This window comes from Schistosoma mansoni, chromosome W (genome assembly GCF_000237925.1).
Source record: "Schistosoma mansoni strain Puerto Rico chromosome W, complete genome".
NCBI lineage: Eukaryota > Metazoa > Platyhelminthes > Trematoda > Strigeidida > Schistosomatidae > Schistosoma > Schistosoma mansoni.
In genome coordinates, this window is record NC_031502.1 from 24887918 (window position 1) to 24910360 (window position 22443).

Consider the following 22443-nt stretch of genomic DNA (forward strand, 5'->3'; position numbering starts at 1 on the left):
CTCGCGGTAGTTAAGGCGTTACCGCGCGAGTTTAACAGGTACGTAACTCCTAGTATGTTTACTAGTGATGTTTTGGAACCTTACGAAACTCTCAAATGTTCGATTCTAAAACGTGGAGACCTAACCGACCGACAACGGTTAGACCAACTCCTCCATAACATCGACCTGCAACATAGTTCTGCCACAGATATGTTGCTTAGGACGAGAGAAGTGATAGGTCAAAGAACCTTTGACGAAGGCCTATTCAAAGAACTTTTCTTATCCAAACTCCCAAAACAGGTGCAGGCGGTTCTCGTCTCGTTCCAAAACAACTCTGTAGACGAACTAGCTGCATCTGCCGACCGAACCCTAGAAATCACCAAATCCACTAGAGTCGAGGTCTTTTCCGTCAAAGAAAGACCTCAATCGACCCCGACTGACATAGCCGGACTATGTCACACGCTTACACGATATCTTAGAGTTCGTAATGACCGTAGTCGGTCAAAATCCCCACGTAGGAGCGTTTCACGTAAGCGATCTGTCTCTCGTGGTCGAGAGACAGACAATCCCGACTGGTGCTGGTATCACAACCAGTACGGTAAATCCTCTAGAAATTGCAGGAAGCCCTGCAATTATCCGAAGTCTAAGGCGACTGACACGAATAAGATTTCGGGGAACTTCCCAGCCGGCACGCGTTGACGGCAACCGTAGCCGGCGAACACAGCCGTCTGTTATACGTCACAGATGTGACTACGAAAGTTCGCTACTTCGTCGACACCGGCGCAGAAGTTAACGTTCTTCCAGCAAATCCCAACGACAGACTTTGCGAGTCTGTTTTCAGTTTACAGGCGGCAAACGGAAAGCCGATCGCTACTTACGGTAAAAGGTACGTCTACCTTAACGTGGGTTTACGCAAACCCATTCACTGGATTTTCGTGGTTGCAGATGTCTCTATGCCAATCATTGGTATAGACCTGTTAAGATACCACAATCTACTCATCGACACACGCTCACGAAGGTTAATAGACGGAAACACTAAGTTATCTGTTTGCGTAACTCCTTGTTCTGGTTGCAGGTTATCCCCAGTCACGATTAAGCACACCATAGACCCCCTATATCAATCATTACTCGACAAATACTCCGGGATATACCAACCGCAATCGAAATTGCCTTGTGTAACCAGCAATGTTACACATCACATCTCGACTACAGGACCACCTGTTTTCTCGAAAGCCCGTCGACTCGCTCCCAAAAAGCTTAGGTTAGCCAAAAACGAATTCGACCACATGATAGACTTAGGGATAATTCGACCATCGCATAGTCCATGGTCATCCCCATTGCACATGGTCCCTAAAAAGGACAGCAATGATTGGCGGCCAACTGGTGATTATCGGCGTCTGAATGCAAAAACCATTCCCGATCGTTACCCGCTGCCTCATATTCACGATTTGACAGCTACCTTGAAACGTACAACTGTCTTTTCGAAAGTCGACTTAGTTAAGGCTTATAATCAAATCCCGATGGCAACCGACGACATTCCTAAAACCGCCATCATCACTCCTTTCGGTCTTTACGAATTCTTGCGAATGCCTTTTGGTTTAAGAAATGCGGCTCAAACCTTCCAAAGGTTTATAGACGACGTCTTCCGAGGTCTCAACTTCGTACATGCGTATGTTGATGACTGTCTAATAGCAAGTCCGGACAGAGAATCACATCTCAAGCATCTGGACATTGTTTTCGATCGACTCCAAAGGCATGGCATTACTGTCAACATTCAGAAATGCCAAATCGGAACCAACTCCTCAGACTTCTTAGGACACACTATTGATGCCCAAGGCATCCGACCCCTTAGAAGCAAAGTGGCGGCCAATCTGGATTACCCAGAACCGACCACGATCAAACAGTTGCGAACGTTTAACGGACTTGTAAGTTTCTATAGACGGTTCATACCCAAATGCGCATCCCTTATGAAACCGTTAACCGACCAACTTCGTGGAAATGCAAAATCAATTAGTTTAGACGACACAGCCCGTAAAGCATTCTCCACAGTTAAGGAACATATCGCTAAGGCAACCCTGCTTGCTCATCAGGACACTCAAGCGCCCATTGGTGTCGCCGTAGATGTATCCGACTCAGCAATCGGAGGAGTCTTACAACAATGGGTTAACAACTCTTGACAACCTTTAGGATTTTTCTCGAGACGGTTGCTAGACGCGGAATCTAAGTACAGCACGTTCGATAGGGAACTCCTAGCTATGTATTGTGTTGTACGGCATTTCCAACATTCCATCGAAGGAAGAGAATTCACACTTTTTACCGATCACAAACCTCTTACCTTCTCTTTAAGTTCATCTTCAGACAAGTACTCACCGCGAGAGTCTCAACAACTCGACTACATTTCGCAGTTTACTTCAGACATACAACACATTTCTGGAGCTAACAATGTAGTCGCAGACGCCTTGTCTCGAATAAGTTCCTTGAACAGTTTCCAGGGAATCGACCTTCTTAAACTCGCTCAGCTTCAAAAAGAAGACATTGATCTTCAGCATGAGTTATCCTCGACAGCTCTTAAACTAAGTATTAAGCAGATGGGAACAGGTAAGGAAACCTTACTCTGTGACACATCTACAGGTAGGGATCGTCCAATAGTACCAAAACATTATCGACGCAACGTCTTCAATACGTTGCACAATCTTTCTCATCCAGGTGCTCGTGCAACAGTCAAACTTATAGCCGAACGGTTTTGCTGGCCTGGCATGAATAAAGACGTGAGGGAGTGGTCACGCTCCTGTGTAAGCTGTCAGAAATCTAAGGTCATAAGACACAACAAATGTCCCTTAGGCTCTTTCAAAACCCCTGACGCTCGTTTCGACCACGTCCATCTAGATTTGGTAGAACCCTTACCCGACTCAAACGGATACTCATATCTCCTAACATGCGTAGACCGTTTTACTCGATGGCCAGAAGCAGTACCGATTAAGGACATTACTGCTGAGACAGTGGCTCGCGCTTTCGTCGAACGATGGGTAGCAAATTTCGGCTGCCCTTCCACGATCACTACAGACCGCGGACACCAGTTCGAATCTGGACTTTTCCGTTGTCTGACCTCACTGTTAGGAATCACTCTCTTCCGAACGACCGCCTACCACCCACAAGCAGACGGGTTGGTAGAACGTTTTCATCGACAACTAAAAGCTTCATTATCAGCTACAAACGTTTCACGATGGACAGACGCTCTTCCACTCGTCTTGCTAGGTATCCGCAATGCAGTGAAAGCTGACATTGGATACACTGCATCTCAACTCGTTTACGGAACGACACTCCGACTCCCAGGAGAATTCGTGGATCCTTTAGCTTCTTCATTGAACATGGATCTAAACTCTTACATGAGTAGGCTTACAAACGCTATGCGTTCAGTTAAACCTGCTCACACTCGACCTCAATCAACTAATGTTTTCGTTCAACCTGACTTACGACATAGTACACACGTCTTCGTTCGTCGAGACTCACATCGACGACCTCTCGAATCAGCTTACGAAGGACCCTTCAAAGTTCTTCAACGTGAACCTAAGTACTATGTAGTCGATAAGAACGGTACGAACGATAGCATCAGTATCGATCGACTCAAAGCAGCGTACTTAGAAGGAAACCCTAGCTACGTCGATTTTCCTTCGGTACAAGCAAACGACACAGCTACTACACCTGTAGTACCCCACAAGACAACCGACACACACCTCGATACTTCGTCAACGTTGACAGAAAAACCTAAAACAACACGTTCTGGAAGAAGAGTAAGATTTCCAGAACATCTTAACGAATATTGCACGTAGGACACAGGTTTTATCTTGAATTACCCTTTCATTGTTTATTATAAAAAAACTTTTTTTAATATGCTCATTTTTTATTTATAAAAAAAACAAAACATTTTTATTTCTTTTGAGCGTATATATATTTTTTATATTTAAAAAAAAACCCATTTTTTCCGATCGCTTTTACGCTGTTTGTAAGTGTATTAGTTTATTCTTTTTTTTCCCGCTCATCTTGTGTCCTTACGCAAGTACGAGTGTATTTTCGACATGCACTCGCACGTTTTATTTTTCCCTCTTTTCCAGGACGGCTGGAAAAGAACGACGAAGTTTCGCAAGGAACCGAAATTTTCATTGTACTTTATTTCTTTATTGCTACGTTGTACATTTTGGTCCCTTAGTTTAAGGAAAGACGACCAGACGCTGCTAAACGAAGCAAGCTATCAGAAGAGTGTTTACCAACGACAAACTCGTTGGGTTTAAACTTCTGGCTGGTCACGTCTTAGGGGCATCACTACCCCACTAGGGGGGGAGTGATCTGTAGCTGTAAATAATTCCCCAAAATCAATAGCTTTCTAAGTGTTCGACATTGGATGCTGACCACGTTGTTTAGGTGGACTTGTTTAACTGAAGGCTTTCGGTCATGCATCCGTTCCAGATCACGTTTCAACTCGGCGTGGGACACTGCTCCTACGTTTCTATAGCCAGCTTATAGTAAAGGTTCCTCGATATATTGGTAACGTATCAAATATATCTTTCCTACCTCTTCTCGTCTGACTTCTGATTTCCTCTGGCCGGGAACAATCGATTATAGAAGATACTACTGGTTGCTAGTTGTAAAACTAGAGTATCCGTTGTATCCTCAACGCTCAGAGTCATCTATTGTAGCCTATTCTGTTCAGCTGATGACTTTATTTTGGAGCACATTCGACTACGGAGTAAAAATAACAGATCCCTGACATTAGGAGAATTGGATGCAATGAATATCAGTTGAAAGGGGATGCCCACGGCCGGATTTGAAAATCCCTTCGATAGTAGGCCCCTGGTGACAGTAATGGAGCATGCTTAAGTACAGCATGCATCTGAACCAACACGTCATGGTTTTAACTGAGGATCTTTGTCGTTAGACTTGGTAGTCACCCATGCGACCTAGAATATTGCTTGTCTAAATGTCCTTCAGCCGTTAGCAAATAGCGATCATGGTGTTGTTTATTCATATTTAGGGATTATGACATAGTATGCAATCAGGTCATGCCTCGCCCAAATGTGTAGAGAGCAAAAATATCGACTTTCAAGGAGTATCAGATCAAGCTTATCATTAAAATTGTCTCTAATCCGAAAGGCTCGTTCCGTCATGCAGCCTCTATTCGACAAGACAAAGCCTGAGTTTCCCATTTGTTAGGTTCTTATCGCCGAACCAGCAACGACGGTGATCTCCAAAAGCTTCTGAAGCCAAAAATGTTTTTAAACATTTCAATTATCACATGTGAATTACATCAGCGAGATTTTCATTTGCAACCTAAGAGGGGTCTGCGGAGTCAACATGAGCGGTGGATTGGTGTATCAGAAACTGCAGCGTTCAAACAAGGACACTTCTGTCCTGGATATGGTTCATTATATACTGAAAGAAGTGGCTTCAAAGTTGTTAATACCGCTTGGTATGATGCTCTGACGTTCTCTAAGCCTTGTCACGGTCATAGAGAGCTGGAGGTTAGAGCACATTAAACCAATTCTCGAAGGAGCTCAACGCAGCTAACCTTCAAGCTAGAGGCTGTTAGCACTTCTCTCAGTACCTTCAAGAAATATAGAGCCCTCGACACATGGCCATCCGCGTGACTACTCGTTATCTGCAAACTACTTTCCATCCCAATGACACTATTTCGGGAAGGGCCACTCCTGTATAACCAATGTGATGACTGTGATGAACATATGGAAAACAATTCTTGATCGCAAGGAGGTCGATGTGACACACCTTGACTTCTTAGAAGTTGCTTCATTTCATTATTGACTTCTTACGGTTAGGGTAAACTTAACTTTTTCACAGGCTTCAGAATGTCTCATTGTGGTCCCAAGGTCCAATGCTAGGACTTCTTCTCATTTTAATTAACGTATAAGACCTTTCTCAGTAAGTATCGTCTGAGCTATTACTTCAGAGAGAAGTTTACCAACAAGATGATAAACTGGCACTTCAGGAGGATTTGACTCGACTTCAAAGTCGGGCGGATAACAACAGACTTACTTTCAACAGTTCAAAGTGTAAAGCGGTTTATGTGAGATACGTTGCAGACTACTCGTACGAACTACGTAACTCCTCTTCAAATAAGTCCTAAGTTTAAAAATATCTAGGGGTCTTGAGAACTATTATCTAAAATTTCACGTAGACTGTAACGAAAGTAGCTTCCGGACATACCTTACTGGAGCATTTCTAAAGGCGAGTCACGAAATCAATTGGGGACTCAAATTCAAACTTCAACGTTAGTAGAGCGGTGTATACATGACCTTCATACCATTCAACGCTTGCGACTGAATGGGCTATGAATAGTGTTTGGATCACGAAGGGCTCTCCGAGTATTATATGGTTACTCTTTACTTTTTAACCATAGTAACTTTTTCCCACGAATTTCTTTTAGATTTTAAGGTTATTTCGCTGCAAAATCTATAACGGTCTAAGTTATCATAATAGCTCATAATATATCTTACTACTTCCATTTATAACAATCTAAGACCCCCTATCTGACTTTTAAGCTAACAGAGTGACTTACTGATTATCCGCAGACATTGATGGGAGGCTTGCCACTCTAAGAGTCGAGTGTCATAAACCGTTCTATTCAAACCAGCCCTAGTCACCATCTGACCATAACTATCTATTAGCTTTCGCGAAATAATCGGACACCGTGGAATCTAATGGTAGCAAGATCCGACAACACCTACCTCAGAGAAAATATGTTTTAATTATGAATTTTAGTAGTTCAGACATTCGAGTTTCAGCCACTAGGTCTAAAATTCGACCATGCTCCGCCTACTTTGGTTTGCCCGACCGGGTCACGGCATAAACCTGTACTTGGTTAGTGAGTTGCGCTTGTTACTACCAAAAAACTTCATATCCCAAAGTGAATTCGAAGGAACAATACAAAGTTCCTGTTACCTTAGATCACTTTCTCGGTCGCTTCATTATTACCTATAAGGTTATAAATTTTATGACTTACTCGTCTCAAAGGTTTTCCTACCAAACTCAGTGAAAATAATGCTAATGTCAGTGGTATTACTGCTCATTATAATTAATTTTTTAAATCGTTTTGTAGTTATCCGAAGAATCCCGAAGTTCATGTTTCATTCCTGAAAAGCGTCCTTCAAATCTGAATACATATTTAGTACACTAGTTAGCATTTTGTACAGTCCTCTCTGTCCCTATGCTTACAGCATGTGATACGTCTCTCTCAAGAAGACTGAGTCAGTTAGTAATCACAAGTTAGTCACACATTACGTCTATATTGTGTTTTAGTTAAATGTGCTACATTTTCTTCGTCGTGTAAAAGCTTATTTAGCAAAAGCGGTGATTTGTTCGCAGACTTATTAGTTGACAATACTTTTGTTTACAAGACCAAAGTCTGCCGTAAGACATGGAATCCTACATGGAATGAGTCTATCTCCGTTATTGCATCTCCGAAGAGCATCATCCAAATAAAGGTCTTTAATCATTTCAAATTAGGACCTGATGTGTTAATTGCGGTTGCAGCCATCAATCTCTTCTCTATACTCATTGAGCATAACGGTATTCGTAAGTCTACATTTATTTTTCTACATGGTAGTTTCTAAATGCAAACTGAGGTTATCCCTATTCCAAGGATGTGATTATAAAGGATCAGTATTTGTGATGCTGGATAAGCTTAACATGTGTGTACAAAATCTGGAAGACGGAAATAATGTAGGTCACTGTAATTAACTGTATGTAATATTTATGTATTGACGTATCTTATATCTTTTTCTGTTCATGTCGTAGCTAAATTCTTTTAAACTGCTCCTGACGTATGGGGTACAGTTAAGTGTTAATTTGTAATAAAACACTATTTGTGATCTCTAAACGCTATTCCGTACATCTGAGTTGTAGTGCACATCTAGCTAAGTGTTTATATTACTCAGATAGTTGTCCCTAAAAGACAGGTCATTTGGCACTCATTTACGTACAGAATTTGCCTTAAGATACTGCCTAGAGGTATTAGACACTCCGTACCAGTTGTTAGGACACTATAGGTTCAACATCAGATTAGCATGCTTTTCTTCTCTGGTCAAACTGTTAGTTGTGAACTCAGTCTTCGTTTGATCATATATATATATCTTCAAGAGGTATGAATTATGAGAAGAGTTGGTATGTACCCAGACCATTATGTTAACTGGTTTCATAGTGTAACATTGGTCAGTGCTACCTAATGATATCTGACAAACAACCCATGGTCAAACCATATTGGCAAACTATTTTACTGTAAATCAATTCCTCCCATTATGTATCTATTTGCCCTCTGTATCTGTTCGTTTGGAGTTTGGAACTGTTTCATCAATTAATTATTCATTCACTTACATCGGTTAAAAAAATTTGGTCATTATTCATCCCAGTATTTTATCAGTTAGTTGTTGCGTCGTAATATTTAGACTGTTGGTATGTAGACGGTGCTAAATGACCATTTACAAACTCATGTAATGTATCAAGATGGGTTACATATGCTACCTGACCTCGCAAGTCGAAGTTGTCGATTAAAAGTTTGAAAGCGTAATTATATGAATAGCTGTCAGCTGTATAAAATCCCAATCGTTTCTAAGCACACACGTACTTCAAGCGCTTCCGCCTTTCAAAGCTTGTATTCCTTAAGTCCATCATTGTTGAAATGAAGGTATGTAATAGGTAGATGCAGTTGGAAATGAGCTTGTATGAAAATAAGAGGAGAAACACTAATTTCAAAGCCATTTGTATGTTCAGATTATCAGTGGTTTTAGCTCAGTTTAAAAAGGTTTCCCTATCGAAAACAAGTACGTTGTTAGTGGATAAATTAACTAAATCACGGGATCTCCGGTAATAGTCTTTGGTTATTTAAAGTTGGTCGAAAAATAAACGTTTTTTTTTTAAAAGAGTAGGGGGTGGTAGTTTTTTTCAGGGTACGTGACTAGTACTGTTAATAAATTTATTGAAGCATCTAAATAAACAACAACATCTGACCGCCAACCTGGGCTTGGTTTTTTGACGTTATAAGGGTACTAAGTTAACAATATGATAACTCTTGGTATGTTTTTAAATATTACTAGAAATAATGATTAACTGAACTTCTGATTGATGTATGGAATTCAGAAGTGTTTACCTACCTTTGAAAATATAAAGCATTTTTGCTTTTGAAACTCCAATACATCAACTTGTCCAAAACTTAGTAATCAGTGTTTGATTCATACTTTATTTATTTATTTATTTGAACACATAAATATTAGTACAAGGAAGCACCAGATACATATGCGCCACACAAATCAAATGAGATTTGTGTGAGGGCTGTGATACTGCCCAGGTGCCCAAACTGAAGCAGATGGTTTTCTTAGGGGGCCACACCCGGAGCCTTTGACCTAAAGGTCTGATCCACAAGACAGTGAAGCATCGTGAGGAGATGCAGTCCCATGGTAGCCGGTGACCAACGATTGATTCATATGCCATTTGTTCCCTTGGGATACTGGAGCCCATGTGCACCATTGGTTTGGAATGAGGGTTTTCCAAGTCTCCTAGGTAGACTTCCTGTGTCCACCAACCCGGTTAAAGCGCCGGACATTCGCTTTTCGTCCTCTCAATTTCGTAAACAACAGTATTGCCACAAGAAGACGGTGAGTAGAACTTCCCTGGCATACTTGTTTCTCAGTAATATGAGTTACAAATTAAACAAAGAGTTTTAGATAAATTCACTTTCTTTTGTACGGAACACATATATCCGAAAATTACAAGTTGTTTTATATTCTCTGATCTAGAAACTCATATGATCTTTTGTATCAAAACAATTTATAACAATGTGTATCATTTTCCTTGGGCTCTATGCACGACTTTTATCAGACTGGCTCACATAGGTAAGAACTTGGTTATTACCCATCTATTTCTGATTCGTCGGTTTAAGCTTTAGACTCTCGGTAATCGCGAGCCTTGTGCTAAATTTATTCTTTTAACCGACTAATGTGACTCAGAGAATTGTGCTGGAATATGTACTTACATACAAAGGTACGTCCACATTATATAATCCGCTTAGGATGACCACAAAAAGTTTTGTATCCTCAAATATTTCCCAATAATAGTATGTAACTGGCTCTACTTTACTAAAAAAAAAACACATCACATATTTTGCCTTGGCATTAGCATGCAATTAAAACTCAGGTAGACAGAATAAGTTTCGAACTCGTGACTTGTGAAAAGTTAGCTGCCAAATCCAATAGACGACAGCTCCATCTTAATGTATGAATTTACTTATAATTATTGAATCACCTTTTTGTTCAATTCACTGTTCACTTGGTTAATCCCTAGCATATAGTTTGGATAAACCAGTCATAGAGAGCATTTTTTCACTAGTTGGTACATATGTTGTCGCTTTACTTTTGACTATTATGTAGTTTAGTATTGATGTGATACAGCTATAATGATTGTGTACAATGTTATTTTTGTTTCCCAGGTGCTTGACAATTTACCACAAGTCCCCTCTAGTTCGAACAGATTAGACCCTACACCTATTCAGCATCAAAGGTAACTTATTAAATTTGTCTCTAATTGAGCTTTTTAATTTGTTATCTAATGTTTATCTTGCTCTGCACTCGGCAAAACCATCTAGTTTCCGCACACATTAGTAGCCATGATGTTATTTTCCCACTGTTCATGCTGTCTTTGAATATATTCGCGAGGTTCAGGCGATGTAGTGTTCGAGACGATGATTCTGACAATGTTGTTTTTCCCCATATAAATCTATCAGTTGAAAATACGTAGTTTTTTTAATCTTAAATGTTTAATTTATCTTCTTGGTCATTTTTCGACTCAGAAATTTAAAAAAGCAAGACTTTTTGTGACCGAGAAGAGCAGTGGTGTTTAGAGAAATTTTAAAAATTTAATATTCATCAGTAATTAATAATAAATATGAGCATTATTTGTCAAGTTGGCTTGAGTAAACTCATTGGTAAAAGTATCAGTAAAATGGATTAATTAATGTAGTATTTTTGTGATTGGTACAATTTGTAATAAACAGTAAATTAAAGAATTAGTAGACACCTTACGTGGAGTTAGCGCATTATTTATTTTTAAAAAAAGATTACAATATATATCAGAGGTGAAAATTTAATTTTTAGACACAATAACAAAGCAACATTTTACAACGATTCGTTCCACGACTTCAGGGATAAATAAAACTGTTCCTGATTTTTTCTGCCATAAATTACTACTACACATAATGTCAATCGGGAATAATTCTCGGTCCATAGATCGTGAGCTTTGGGATGCCTGTTGTCAAACCAAATTATCAAAAGTCAACTATGTAATCTCAAATTCACCGAAATCTGTGTCTCTTTTTTTGAAGAATATCAAATGTCTGATAACTAATCAAAATCCATTTTAATTCAGCTCATAATATGGTTTAATTGCATAAACAAGTCAATTAAAAATCCTATTTACTACACCATCATACAATATGCTACAAGTTTTGCAAATGAATCTGTAATGTGTAAACAAAATAAATATTTTAAAAGACATTTTTGCATGATAAGTAAGTAATGTTTCCACACAGCTATAATACCCTCTATTAGGACCATATATTAAGCATTACTTACTTACTTACACCTGTTACCCCTCGTCGAGGAGCATAGGCCGCTCACTATATTAAGCATAAATGAGACTAAATGAACAACAGAGAGATACATAATCCAATAACGTCCAGAAATACCAAAATGTAAAAATAATTAGATGTCTAAAGAAGAAAAAAAAAGACGAGTAATAAAATATTCGAGATCTAGAAAAATCCAGAGAGTGAATTCATCTAAAGCACTATTGTGATTGATTCTGGGTCATGTCGTATGGAGTCACCAAGCACTAAATCCTATCATTTCATAGATACTATCCCTTTCCAGGAAGTCTATTGGTTTTCTCACATAACTCGGTAATGTTTGGTGACTTTATAAACTGGTAATATATATTGGTCTGACCATCCTAAACATCTTTCCTGACTTAGATCTCATTTAGTCGAAACCGCATTCTGGTTTAGACGGTTGCTTGTCATATGTAATACATAGTTCAACCATCTCAGTACAAGTGTAAAAAATTACTGACTTACTAAACCTCTTCTAGAACTTCACACCGATTGCCAATAATATTTAGTTAATTATTCCACCACAAATGAACGATGTTTCTAAGAAATCCGTTGTTGAATAAATGTAATGTAACCATACCTTCCACCCTTAAAGTGCGTCGTGTGACAGCAAATTAACCGCGTAATAGTGTTAATATACTCACGTTTGAATTACTTATCAACTCTGCTGATAACATACGTTGTCAAACTAGATTTCTACATTAGTGTGAAAATTTCAACGATGACTATTTCATTAGCGTTAGTATAAATATTCAATTAAGCGAAGTAATATACATCCCAAACTTATTGTCCATTCTAAACTGTATTTTAGAGTAAATCATTCATGGAGCATCATTTGATATACGAAATTTCCAATAGTTTTATTTCTTTGGTGTTTGAGACATGTGTTACGTATGCCCAACCAGCACCCACCTCGACGGGCGGTTTTCTTGTTCAGAAGGTTGGAAGAAAACTAGGGACAGCCAAACTAAAATATAGCATTAGTCTATAAAGTCACTGACAATTGGACTTAGCCATGTTAGTAGGTCAGTCAGTCAATCAGTCGACAACGTAGGACCAGGCACATATATGCATCGGTCCAAGTTGCCATACCTCGTTAGCACAACAAGATGAACACCGGATTCATAGAAATAGTTAATTTAGTGGTGGTAGTATATAAAGAAAGGTTGTATATAAGGATATAGTATAGGAAGGAAAAAAGTTATGAAGCAATTTTAATCTCATAGTTTAAGGGAAGATAAAGAGTGTATACACCTACACCATTGTGATCGATTCTGAGCCATGTCATCCAGAGTCTCCAACCATTGGTTACGATAGTCACGCGGACCCCAACCAGGTAGTCTGCATCTACCAACATGGCTCAGACTAGAAGTTAGTGACTTCAAGCACTGATGCCATGTTTTGGTTTGGCCGCCCCTAACTTTCTTCCAACCATCCCCTACACTAGTCAGCATAGCGCGTCGTGGTAATCGGTGTTCAGGCATACGTAACACGTGGCCCAACCATCTCAGTCGATGAAGATTCATGATCTCATCAACTGATTTACCATCATTCCCTTATACCCTGCATCTAACCTCACTATTACTTACCCGGTGATCCCAGAAGATGCGAGCAATATTTCTAAGACATCTGTGGTCAAATACTAGTAACCTACGAGTATCTTCAACTCTTAATGGCCATGTTTCGCAGCCGTAAAGTAGAACAGAGGGAACTGCTGCGCAGTATACTCATCCCTTAATTGATAGACGGATATCTTGCCTTCGCCATAGGTGACGTAAGTTGACAAAAGCCAAACGAGCTTTTTGAATCCGTGCTGAGATTTCGTCAGACACCAACCCATTAGGGCTTATCAGACTTCCAAGATAAGTGAAGTTGTCGACGCGTTCGACTACTTCACTCCCTATCCTTAGTTCAGGTGTTGACGCAGGCCAGTCCTGGAGTAACAATTTACATTTGGATGGGGAGAAACGCATCCCAAACATCCTGGAATTATTAATCAGTTTTAACGGAAGACTCTGCATTTTGCCAGCGTCTTCACCAAACAGGACTATGTCATCTGCGTATTCTAAGTCGATAAGTGAACCTCCTGGTAGAAGATCAATTCCTGAAAATCCAGTCGGCGAGAGTGTTATTTCCAGCAACAGGTCTATAATGAAATTAAACAAAAATGGGGATAGTGGACAGCCTTGACGGACACCACTTGAGGTTGTAAAATCATATGACAGTTCACTATAAGCTCTCACTCGACTGGTAGTGTTCGAGTAAAGAGCCTTCACAAGGTTTATGTACTTCTGAGGTACACCTTTCAATGACAGACACTGCCACAGAACCTCTCGGTCTACAGAGTCAAATGCTGCTTTCAAGTCAAGAGAAACTATCATTGTCGGACGCCGATAAGCATTTCTGTGCTCTAAAACTTGACGAATGGTGAATCTGTGGTCGATGCCCCCAAATGCCCTGGTACGGCCGAGAGTGGGGAAAGTCTGCTCTCCCTCTCGAAATGCTCTCATATGGCCACGCGAATATATAGCCTCTGCCAGGGAAGTCCTACTCACTGCCTTCTCGTGGCGGGGGTGTTGTTCACAAAAGTGAGAGGACGAAAAGCGAATGTCCGGCGCTTTAACCGGGTTGGTGGATGTGGAGGATCCACATAGGGGAGTTGGAAAACCCTGATTCCAAACCAATGGTGCACATGGGCTCCAGTATCCTGAAGGAACGAATGGCGTATGAACCTGCTGTTGGTCACCGGCTACCATGGGACTGCATCTCCTTACGATGCTCCACTGCCTTGTGGAATAGACCTTTAGGTCAAAGGCTCGGGGTGTGGCCCCCTAAGAAAACCACCTGCTTCAGTTTGGGCACCTGGGCAGTATCACAGCCCTCACACAAATCGAATGAGATTTGTGTGGCGCATATTTATCTAGTGCTTCCTTGTACCAATATTTATGTGTTTAAATAAAATAAAATAAAAACAGCCACGACCAGGTCTGAAGACAGCCTGATTTTCTCGTGTTTGCAGTTCACGAGTCTTAGTTAGGCGCCCGATAATTATTGAGGCTAGTATTTTAGATGGTATGTTAGTCAGACTAATCCCTCTATGGTTATCACAGGATGATTTTGGCCCCTTCTTATATATTGGGACGATCAGAGATTGTGACCAGTCAGATGGGATTACGTCCGTCTCCCAGATTTTAGCCAGAATATTAGTCAACCTAATCGCTACAATTGGACCACCATATTTAAAGACCTCTGGAGCCAATCCATCTGGACCAGCTGCTCTTCCTCGTTTCAGATTACTTATAGCCTTTTGAACTTCAAGTAGGGTCGAGGGGCCTACTTCAATGTTCCATTCAGGTTTTCTGGGAATAGTGGGTAGTTGTGCAGTAGCTGAAGGCCAGCTAAACTGCTCCTTAAAGTGTTCCGCCCATCGTTCTAAACGTTTGGGTTGAGAGCAGATAGGGGTTCCGTCTTTTTCCGAGATTGTCTCACTTACACTTGACTTCTTAATTCCGGTTTCTTTTATTAGTCTGAATAGTTGCCTGGTGTTGCCTACAGCCGCTGCCTTTTCCATCTCTTTTGCTTTCGTTGCCCACCACTGCTCACGATCGTTCCTTAGGCTTTTAGTTAACCTAGATCTAATTTGTTTACGTTCTTCGTCGTGTTCAGAGCCTGATGGGATGAGTTTACGCGAATCCATCAGTGAAATAGACTTAGAGGAAATCCACTGGTTTTTTGGAGCCCTATGGTTTAAATAACGAATAGATGTTACTGCTGTTTCCACAGCTGCTCGTGTGTCTTTCCAAGCAGCATCTGGGTCAGTCTCGTTTACAGAACTGCCTAAATGTGAACTCAGTTGTTTCTGGAATTCGCATTTGGCTTTCTCGTTCTCCAGTTCAATCCTGATCGGTCTTCTTAGTGTACTTTTCCTGCGTCCAGTGAGGCGCAGACAAATGCGCGCTCGTATTAAAGCGTGATCAGAGTCTAAACAAGTATTCCAATACGAGCGACAATCTTCTCTTGAGCCTCTCCAACGATGACTGATGACAATATGGTCTATTTGAGTCCATAGTTGGTTTGGTGCAGGTGGTCGCCATGTTAGACGATGTCTCTCCTTATGCTTAAAATTAGTGCTTGCTAAGAATAAACGATTGTCTGAGCGTAGTTGCAACAGACGATCACCATTATCGGTTCGTTAAGCCGAAATACTAAAACACCCACCTAAATGTCTTTCTGTTTGATTTAAGCTGCCTACCTGGGCATTAAAGTCACCCGCTACGACTACTATGTCTGAGCGCTTAGCTTTCTGAAGAAGCTCAGAGAGTTTTCTGTAAAAGTCATTTTTCACTTCATCATGGCTGCAGTCAGTGGGAGCGTAGGCAGAAACGACGAAAAGGCAACGATGTGTGTCCCTATCCTTCCGAGTTCTTACGGAGCTATTTAGCCGGACAGCACACAGGCGACTGTTAACGGGGATCCGTTCTAGTAGTGCCTGTTCTGCCCTTGTACTTAGTGCGATGCCTACACCTGCAAGTCCACGAGAACTAGCCAACGGGTCGCCAGATACACGGGGGGTGTATTTCGTTGGCTGTCCATTTTGGCGAGGTGAGGTCAAGTGAATGACCACACTGGGATCCTGTATGCGTGTTTCGGAGACAGCATACATCAATGGTACGAGATTCTAGGGTTTTAGCTAAGGAGGCCTGTTGACCGATTTGACTTAAAGTACATACGTTAAAGGCTCCAATGTGTAGTTTGGAGCGAGGTTTTAGTAGACCTGGGACAGCGTTTCGCTCACTAGAATCGTTGGCCATGGTGACACTTGAGGAGGAAACAGGAAGAGGAAGTTTAGTGTTGAAAGTCAAGGTAGAAGGAATAGTAGGAATTGAAGAAGGAGATTGATTATGAATACAGTGATCTTGAGTGCTGTTAGAGGTATGAGGGCAGTTATCACTTCCCGGTTGCCCACACCGTGGAAAGGTTCTTCTAGGGGTACCTGAAAAGGAAATTGGGTTAGAAGTGGTCTTAATGACCTGAGAGCGTGACCGCAGTGCCCAAGGGACAACTGCTTGAGGTCGGTCACACACGACCTTTTTGTGGGTAGTCTTTGTGTTAGCTCTGTTCTTCAAACGACCTTACCGCCGGAGACGGATATCCGTGGGATAAGGCGAGGTGTGCATCTTTAGGGTCGACCTTTTCTAACCCCACCCCTCCTTGTGGGAAGGCAGCATCGCTGTTATGCTGTTTGTCTGAAGGAAATACCTTAATGCTGTCACACCTCTGTACAGTCAGCAGTACGACTTCGCCTTCGGACCTTGGGTTTGCTGCTTTTAGTCTCACCGCTCTTCAAACGACCTGCCTGGCATGGTAGGACCTTGAGGAACGATTGTTCCAGCCAGTGTAGCTCGATTGAATCATCACGATAGGCAAGCCCGACCACCACGTCAAGGTAGCAGCAACGGTCGGGGTTGGGTTCCGCGTAATTATCGTAACGAATGGTTAAAGGCTTTGAATGACGTAACTAAAAATCGTTTGCAATGGTGTGGGTGCATCCATTTTTCGTCTTCCTCCAAATTCTGAGTTTCTAAATACCTCGTAAATCTTGTTTAGTGTTTTTGTTTCACTAATTTATACGTTTTTTTTTTCGAGTTTTGTCTTTAATACCTAATGTTTCTTATTAACACTGATGCTGTTACTACCTCTACTATTCTCGTATTTGGCCTGACAACTTCGTCTCTCTATGCTAATGGGGCGTGGCAACTTGAACCGATGTACATATGTATAGGTTCTACGTTGTGAATGACTGAGTTTTATTTCTTCACTCAACGTGTCTAAATAGTTTTGAGTTTTATTAGAGTCTTCGCTCACACAACTACGTATCATGTACACTATGTTGATCAGTAAATTTTCGAGGCAGAGATCAATCCTGGGAGAGTCATTGCAGAACAAAGTTGGACAGAAATTATGATTAGACATTACTGATAAACGCCATACATTATCGTCACCATAAATTAGTATTTTCACCTCAATTGTATATTTATCAAATCAGGTACTCCCATATTGACTTTAGTTAACGTAGTCATTAATTCTTGAAAGCTGACACTAGGTTCCTAGCCGTGATGTCTCTCCCGTAAGGTTTCAAGATTCCAACTTTCATATTTTTACGACTTACTCAAAGGGATTCTCTTCCTTTCCGATTATCTGTACATTTAGTTAAATTGAGCTTTACTGTGTGCACTTCCTTTAAATATGTTGTGTCCTAATGTTTTATGACAAAGATGTATGTTAGACATTTAAAAGTCCTGTATCTAAATATATTTATTCTGTATCCAGTGATCTTTTATCCATACAAATTGATTATTGTTGACAAACTTGTGCAATAACTAACAGATTCTCTATTCGCTTTTTTACTTGTATCGTTCAAGTTAATCAGGAAAACAAAGTGCTTCTAGAGTAGTTTGCATCATGAAAGTGTGTACTAGCTCATGTTTACTCACAGAAATTAGGGACCTAAAAGTTGCACTGAAGTATGTGCTCAAAGTTGTTCCATACGAACTGTTAACTATAGTCATTCGCAACTCATTGACTAAGACCTTAATGGATACAGACATTTATAGATTCCTCATCCAGATTTGCATACAACTTAGATGTATTGGATATTCTTCTGGGATTTTAATGCAATAAGTTATTTTAGACTGCTGTAATTTTCTCTATATTTTCGCTCTAACGATTCATGTTAATGCTATTTGCGGTCTAATTGTCTTAAGTGACTTTTCCATTGTGAAAGCAGGAATGGTTAGAGCGCTGGGAAGTTTCTTGAATACTAGATCAATCTAATGGTTGTATCTAGTTACTATCTACTTCCAAACAGCAGGAATTCAATGGTCCATAAATACATTTGTTCCAAATAAATCAATTGATTTTAACTTCCATCTCATCTTCGGTAAAAACAACTGGTCGTGCAAGTATGATCTGCAACTTAGTTTATGAAGTTTTAGACCGTTGGTGCGTTATTGCTATGTATATATATATACTACTTATTGTATTTATTTTTGAACCTGTTTTTATTATAATTCAATGTCGAGAAATAAAATGTGTGGCAAATAGAAACAGACCGGAAATTTTTCGCTAGTTTGTGTAAAGTTTTTTTACTACTTCAGAATTTATAGGGATTTAGCGATAAAAAGAAGTTACGAATATGATATTTTGATCAACAGTCATAATAACTTACGAATCGAATCTAAGACTATATATATATATAACTGACAACTGAGTAATAACTAATATTCTGTTGTCCAGTCTTTTAGTGCTAATTGATTTATATCAATCAAGTTTCAATGTGACCCATTAAGTTATGACTTATCACCATAGGACACTGTCCTGATAAACAGCTTATTACCACTTTTAAAAATTTATTAGGACAAACGTCCAAACCTGTGGGTGTTCGTCCTTCTGGTTTGTTCGCAGTCTCTGAAAGCTTTGAAAATCACAAGGATGATTAACTAATCTTTCTGCTAACCAAGACATGATTTTTCTGTGTTTGCTTACTTTCACTCCTTACAAAGTCACTGAAAGAGAAATATTTGAAGACTAATTAGTTCGATTTTGTGGTTGCAAGCTACTAAATGACTATAGTTGCCTTAACAACGGGTCGAATGAAACTTTATCATACATCGGAGTGTGAACTGCTGATATATACACCTAACTCCTCTATGAATAGACATTTAACAGCCTTATCTGTTAACGAGGCATATTTCTTGACTCTCCACATGAATACTCACATGTGTTTAAACCAGTACATGGTCGTTGTTTAATCAAATGCTCCAATACTGTGGTAGGATCGATACTAGGAATAATTCGTTTTCGCTTTCAAAATATTTTGATATCCCCCACATTTTGTTAATCATGTCGAAATAATTTCAAATAAATTGAGCATTGGGTAGATTGCTATCAATAAAAATAATACGTTTGTAATATCCCAATGAGTAGGAAAATTAAAATTTTAGATTTTCTGACGTTTCGTAACTCGGCGTGAGCTTCTTCTTCAGAGAATAAATAAACAAATTAAATTAACCCAAGTTTAAATAGTACAAAGGAACGAAGCAAGAATATTTGGTTCGATCAATGAAAAAATAAATCTGATCAAGTCAATGTCGTCATTCCGGTCAAGGTGATTTATATGAGGCATGTTTGTGTATTTGTATGTATGTATGCTGAGGGATGAAAAATGTAACATTTGTGTTGCTAAAAGATAGAGTTGAATTTTCCTACTCATTGGGATATTACAAACAGATTATTTTCATGTCGGAACAATTCTTTTCATTGCCTGTAAATGAAGTAAATTTTTGTTAGTGTTAAAAGGTGGGATCAGATATTTTGAGTTTTATACGGTTGACGGATGGGAAAATTCCATTAATTTCGAAAAAATAGTCCTAAGTCAAATGGTTCCCATAGATAACCCGTGAACAAATAAATGGCATGTACATCCGTTCTGGTCACCCAATGCAATAGGAATGAAACGATCTAGGTTAGTTTATTGCCTCGTAAGCCCAACTTTTAGGTTAAGGTTTTGGATGAGCGTTCCCTCAAAAAAAACTAATTTACTTCCTTTTTTATCAACTACAGTGATGATAACGCTATCATATATATCATAAAAAGCTTAATCTTCTTTTGATTATATCCAAAAATACCCATTTTATATCAACCCATGTACTTAATCTATCTTGCTTCCATATGGTTTATACTGTTTCTTTTCTGCATTTTCATCATACTCAGGAGCTCGCTACCGTTGGTGTTTTGGGCGTCCTAGATCGTCCTGACTTACCGATTAGCCGCTAACATAAAGTTGTACCTAACACGGCCGGTTTGAACCAAGTGTTCCATTTTTTTCTGGTCAATTATAATTACACAATTGTCCGTCAATAAACTAAGAAAATGTTTGGAGGTTTTTTGAAGACCATCACATCGGATGGTCAAAAACTGTTATAAAAATGAAGAAAACAGCTGTATCTACTGTTTTTAGAAGCTATTTTAGTTCACTCATGTTATCAATAAAAAAAGTTCCATGTCAAAAAATTCAATCCTAGAACACTCGGGTAACCATTTTGAAAGTGAATTCAGTTGGTGTGGTACTCCAGCAGCTTCGACTTCAAATTTTGTCCCATGATTCATAAATATACACACCGAAAAGTAAAGATTTATTAGGAATTTAAGTCGTCAAGGAATAAATGCAACATTCTTGTCTAAAGGGAATATAGCAGACTGAAATTACTGAGTCGCTCCAAAACAAAGCAGTCATTGTACCTATCCTTAAAGCACCATACGCAATGTATGTGAAATCCGTCCAATATAAACTTAGTACCTGTCCCGTCTAAAATAATGGCTGCAACAAAAGTGGAGGCAATATACTAAAAAAGTGAGAAATTGACCCTCAACGAGTAGATCTGTCTTCAGGTTGTGGATGAATGGTTCACGTGTCGAACCTCAACCATATGTCTTAACAACTACACATTTTATGTTAACAGTTTTGTAGGTCCTGATATTATTAGGGATTTTTTTAATTCATCAGATGAAACTGCTCCGGAAAGATGACTTTTAACATGTTCTTTAGCATCTCAAAGCCTTATAGAGAAAAGTAAGCTCCCAACCTCACTCAGAATAATGGAACACTATAAATGTTCTGTCTTCGAATTGATGAAGCGTCTAGACAATGTTACCTAGTTCCATGATTTCCTCTGTGACTATTGCATCGATCTCATTCTTCTGAAATATCCGCATATAGCATATGAAGTTAGTATTTTATCTACAACTTCTGAAAACACTAAAGCTTGAAGGTATCATTACAAAGGTTTGACTTGATAATTTCGAATAATTGAAATCATGAGTTAATTGAAGCTAGACCACCATGGAAAACCTGGAAGCACTGGACGGCCGTTTCGTCCTATTATAGGACTCCTCAAATAAATTGAGTATTGGGTAGATTGTTATAAATAAATAATATATCTGTAATATCCCAACCAATTCCTTACTTACTTATACCTGTTACTCCTAATGAAGCATAGGCCGCCAACCAGCATTCTCCAACCCACTCTGTCCTGGGCCTTCCTTTCTAGTTCTATCCAACTTTTGTTCATCCTTCTCATGTCTGTCTCCATTTCTCGGCGTAATATGTTCTTTGGTCTTCCTCTTTTCCCTTGGCTTTCGGGATTCCATGTGAGGGCTTGCCTTGTGACGCAGTTGGGTGCTTTCCTCAATGATTGTCCTATCCACTCCCAGTGCTTCTTCCTCCACTAAAATCTGGTTTGTTCTCTCTCACAGTAGAATGTTACTGATAGTGTCTGGCCAACGGATCCGAAGTATCTTGCGTAAACAACTGTTAATAAACACTTGTATCACTTGAATGATGGCTTTCGTAGTTCTCCAGGTTTCCGCCCCATACACTAGAACTGTCTTGACATTTGTATTGAAAATTCTGACCTCGATGGTGGTTGATAATTGTTTTGAGTTCCAGATGTTTTTCAGTTGTAAATATGCTGCTCTTGCTTTGCCGATCCGTTTCTTCATATCTGCATCAGATCCACCTTGCTCATCAATGATGCTGCCCAGATATGTAAAGGTTTTCACATCCTCAAAAGCTCCTCCGTCAAGTGTGATTCGACTGGTGCATGCTGTGTTGTATCGGAGAATCTTGCTTTCCCCTATGTGTATATTGAGACCCACTGCTGCTACACTGGTCGTCTTCTGAATTTGTTGTTGCGTGTGTGATAGAAGAGCCAGATCATCTGTGAAGTCTAAATCGTCCA

At 39.7% G+C, this 22443-nt stretch overlaps 1 protein-coding gene across 1 annotated transcript in view; it reads left to right on the forward strand.

Annotated features, from left to right (window-relative positions):
* The first annotated feature begins 6306 nt into the window (after nucleotides 1-6306).
* Smp_165260 (nedd-4-like E3 ubiquitin-protein ligase) overlaps nucleotides 6307-22443 on the forward strand; it is a 35933-nt gene continuing 19796 nt past the window's right edge. Inside the window, exons 1-5 of the mRNA XM_018789091.1 lie at nucleotides 6307-6353; nucleotides 7088-7253; nucleotides 7288-7563; nucleotides 7595-7710; nucleotides 10469-10539. Of these exons, the coding sequence (XP_018654569.1) occupies nucleotides 7196-7253; nucleotides 7288-7563; nucleotides 7595-7710; nucleotides 10469-10539 (521 nt within the window). The 5' untranslated portion in view covers nucleotides 6307-6353; nucleotides 7088-7195. The remainder of the gene's footprint in view (nucleotides 6354-7087; nucleotides 7254-7287; nucleotides 7564-7594; nucleotides 7711-10468; nucleotides 10540-22443) is intronic.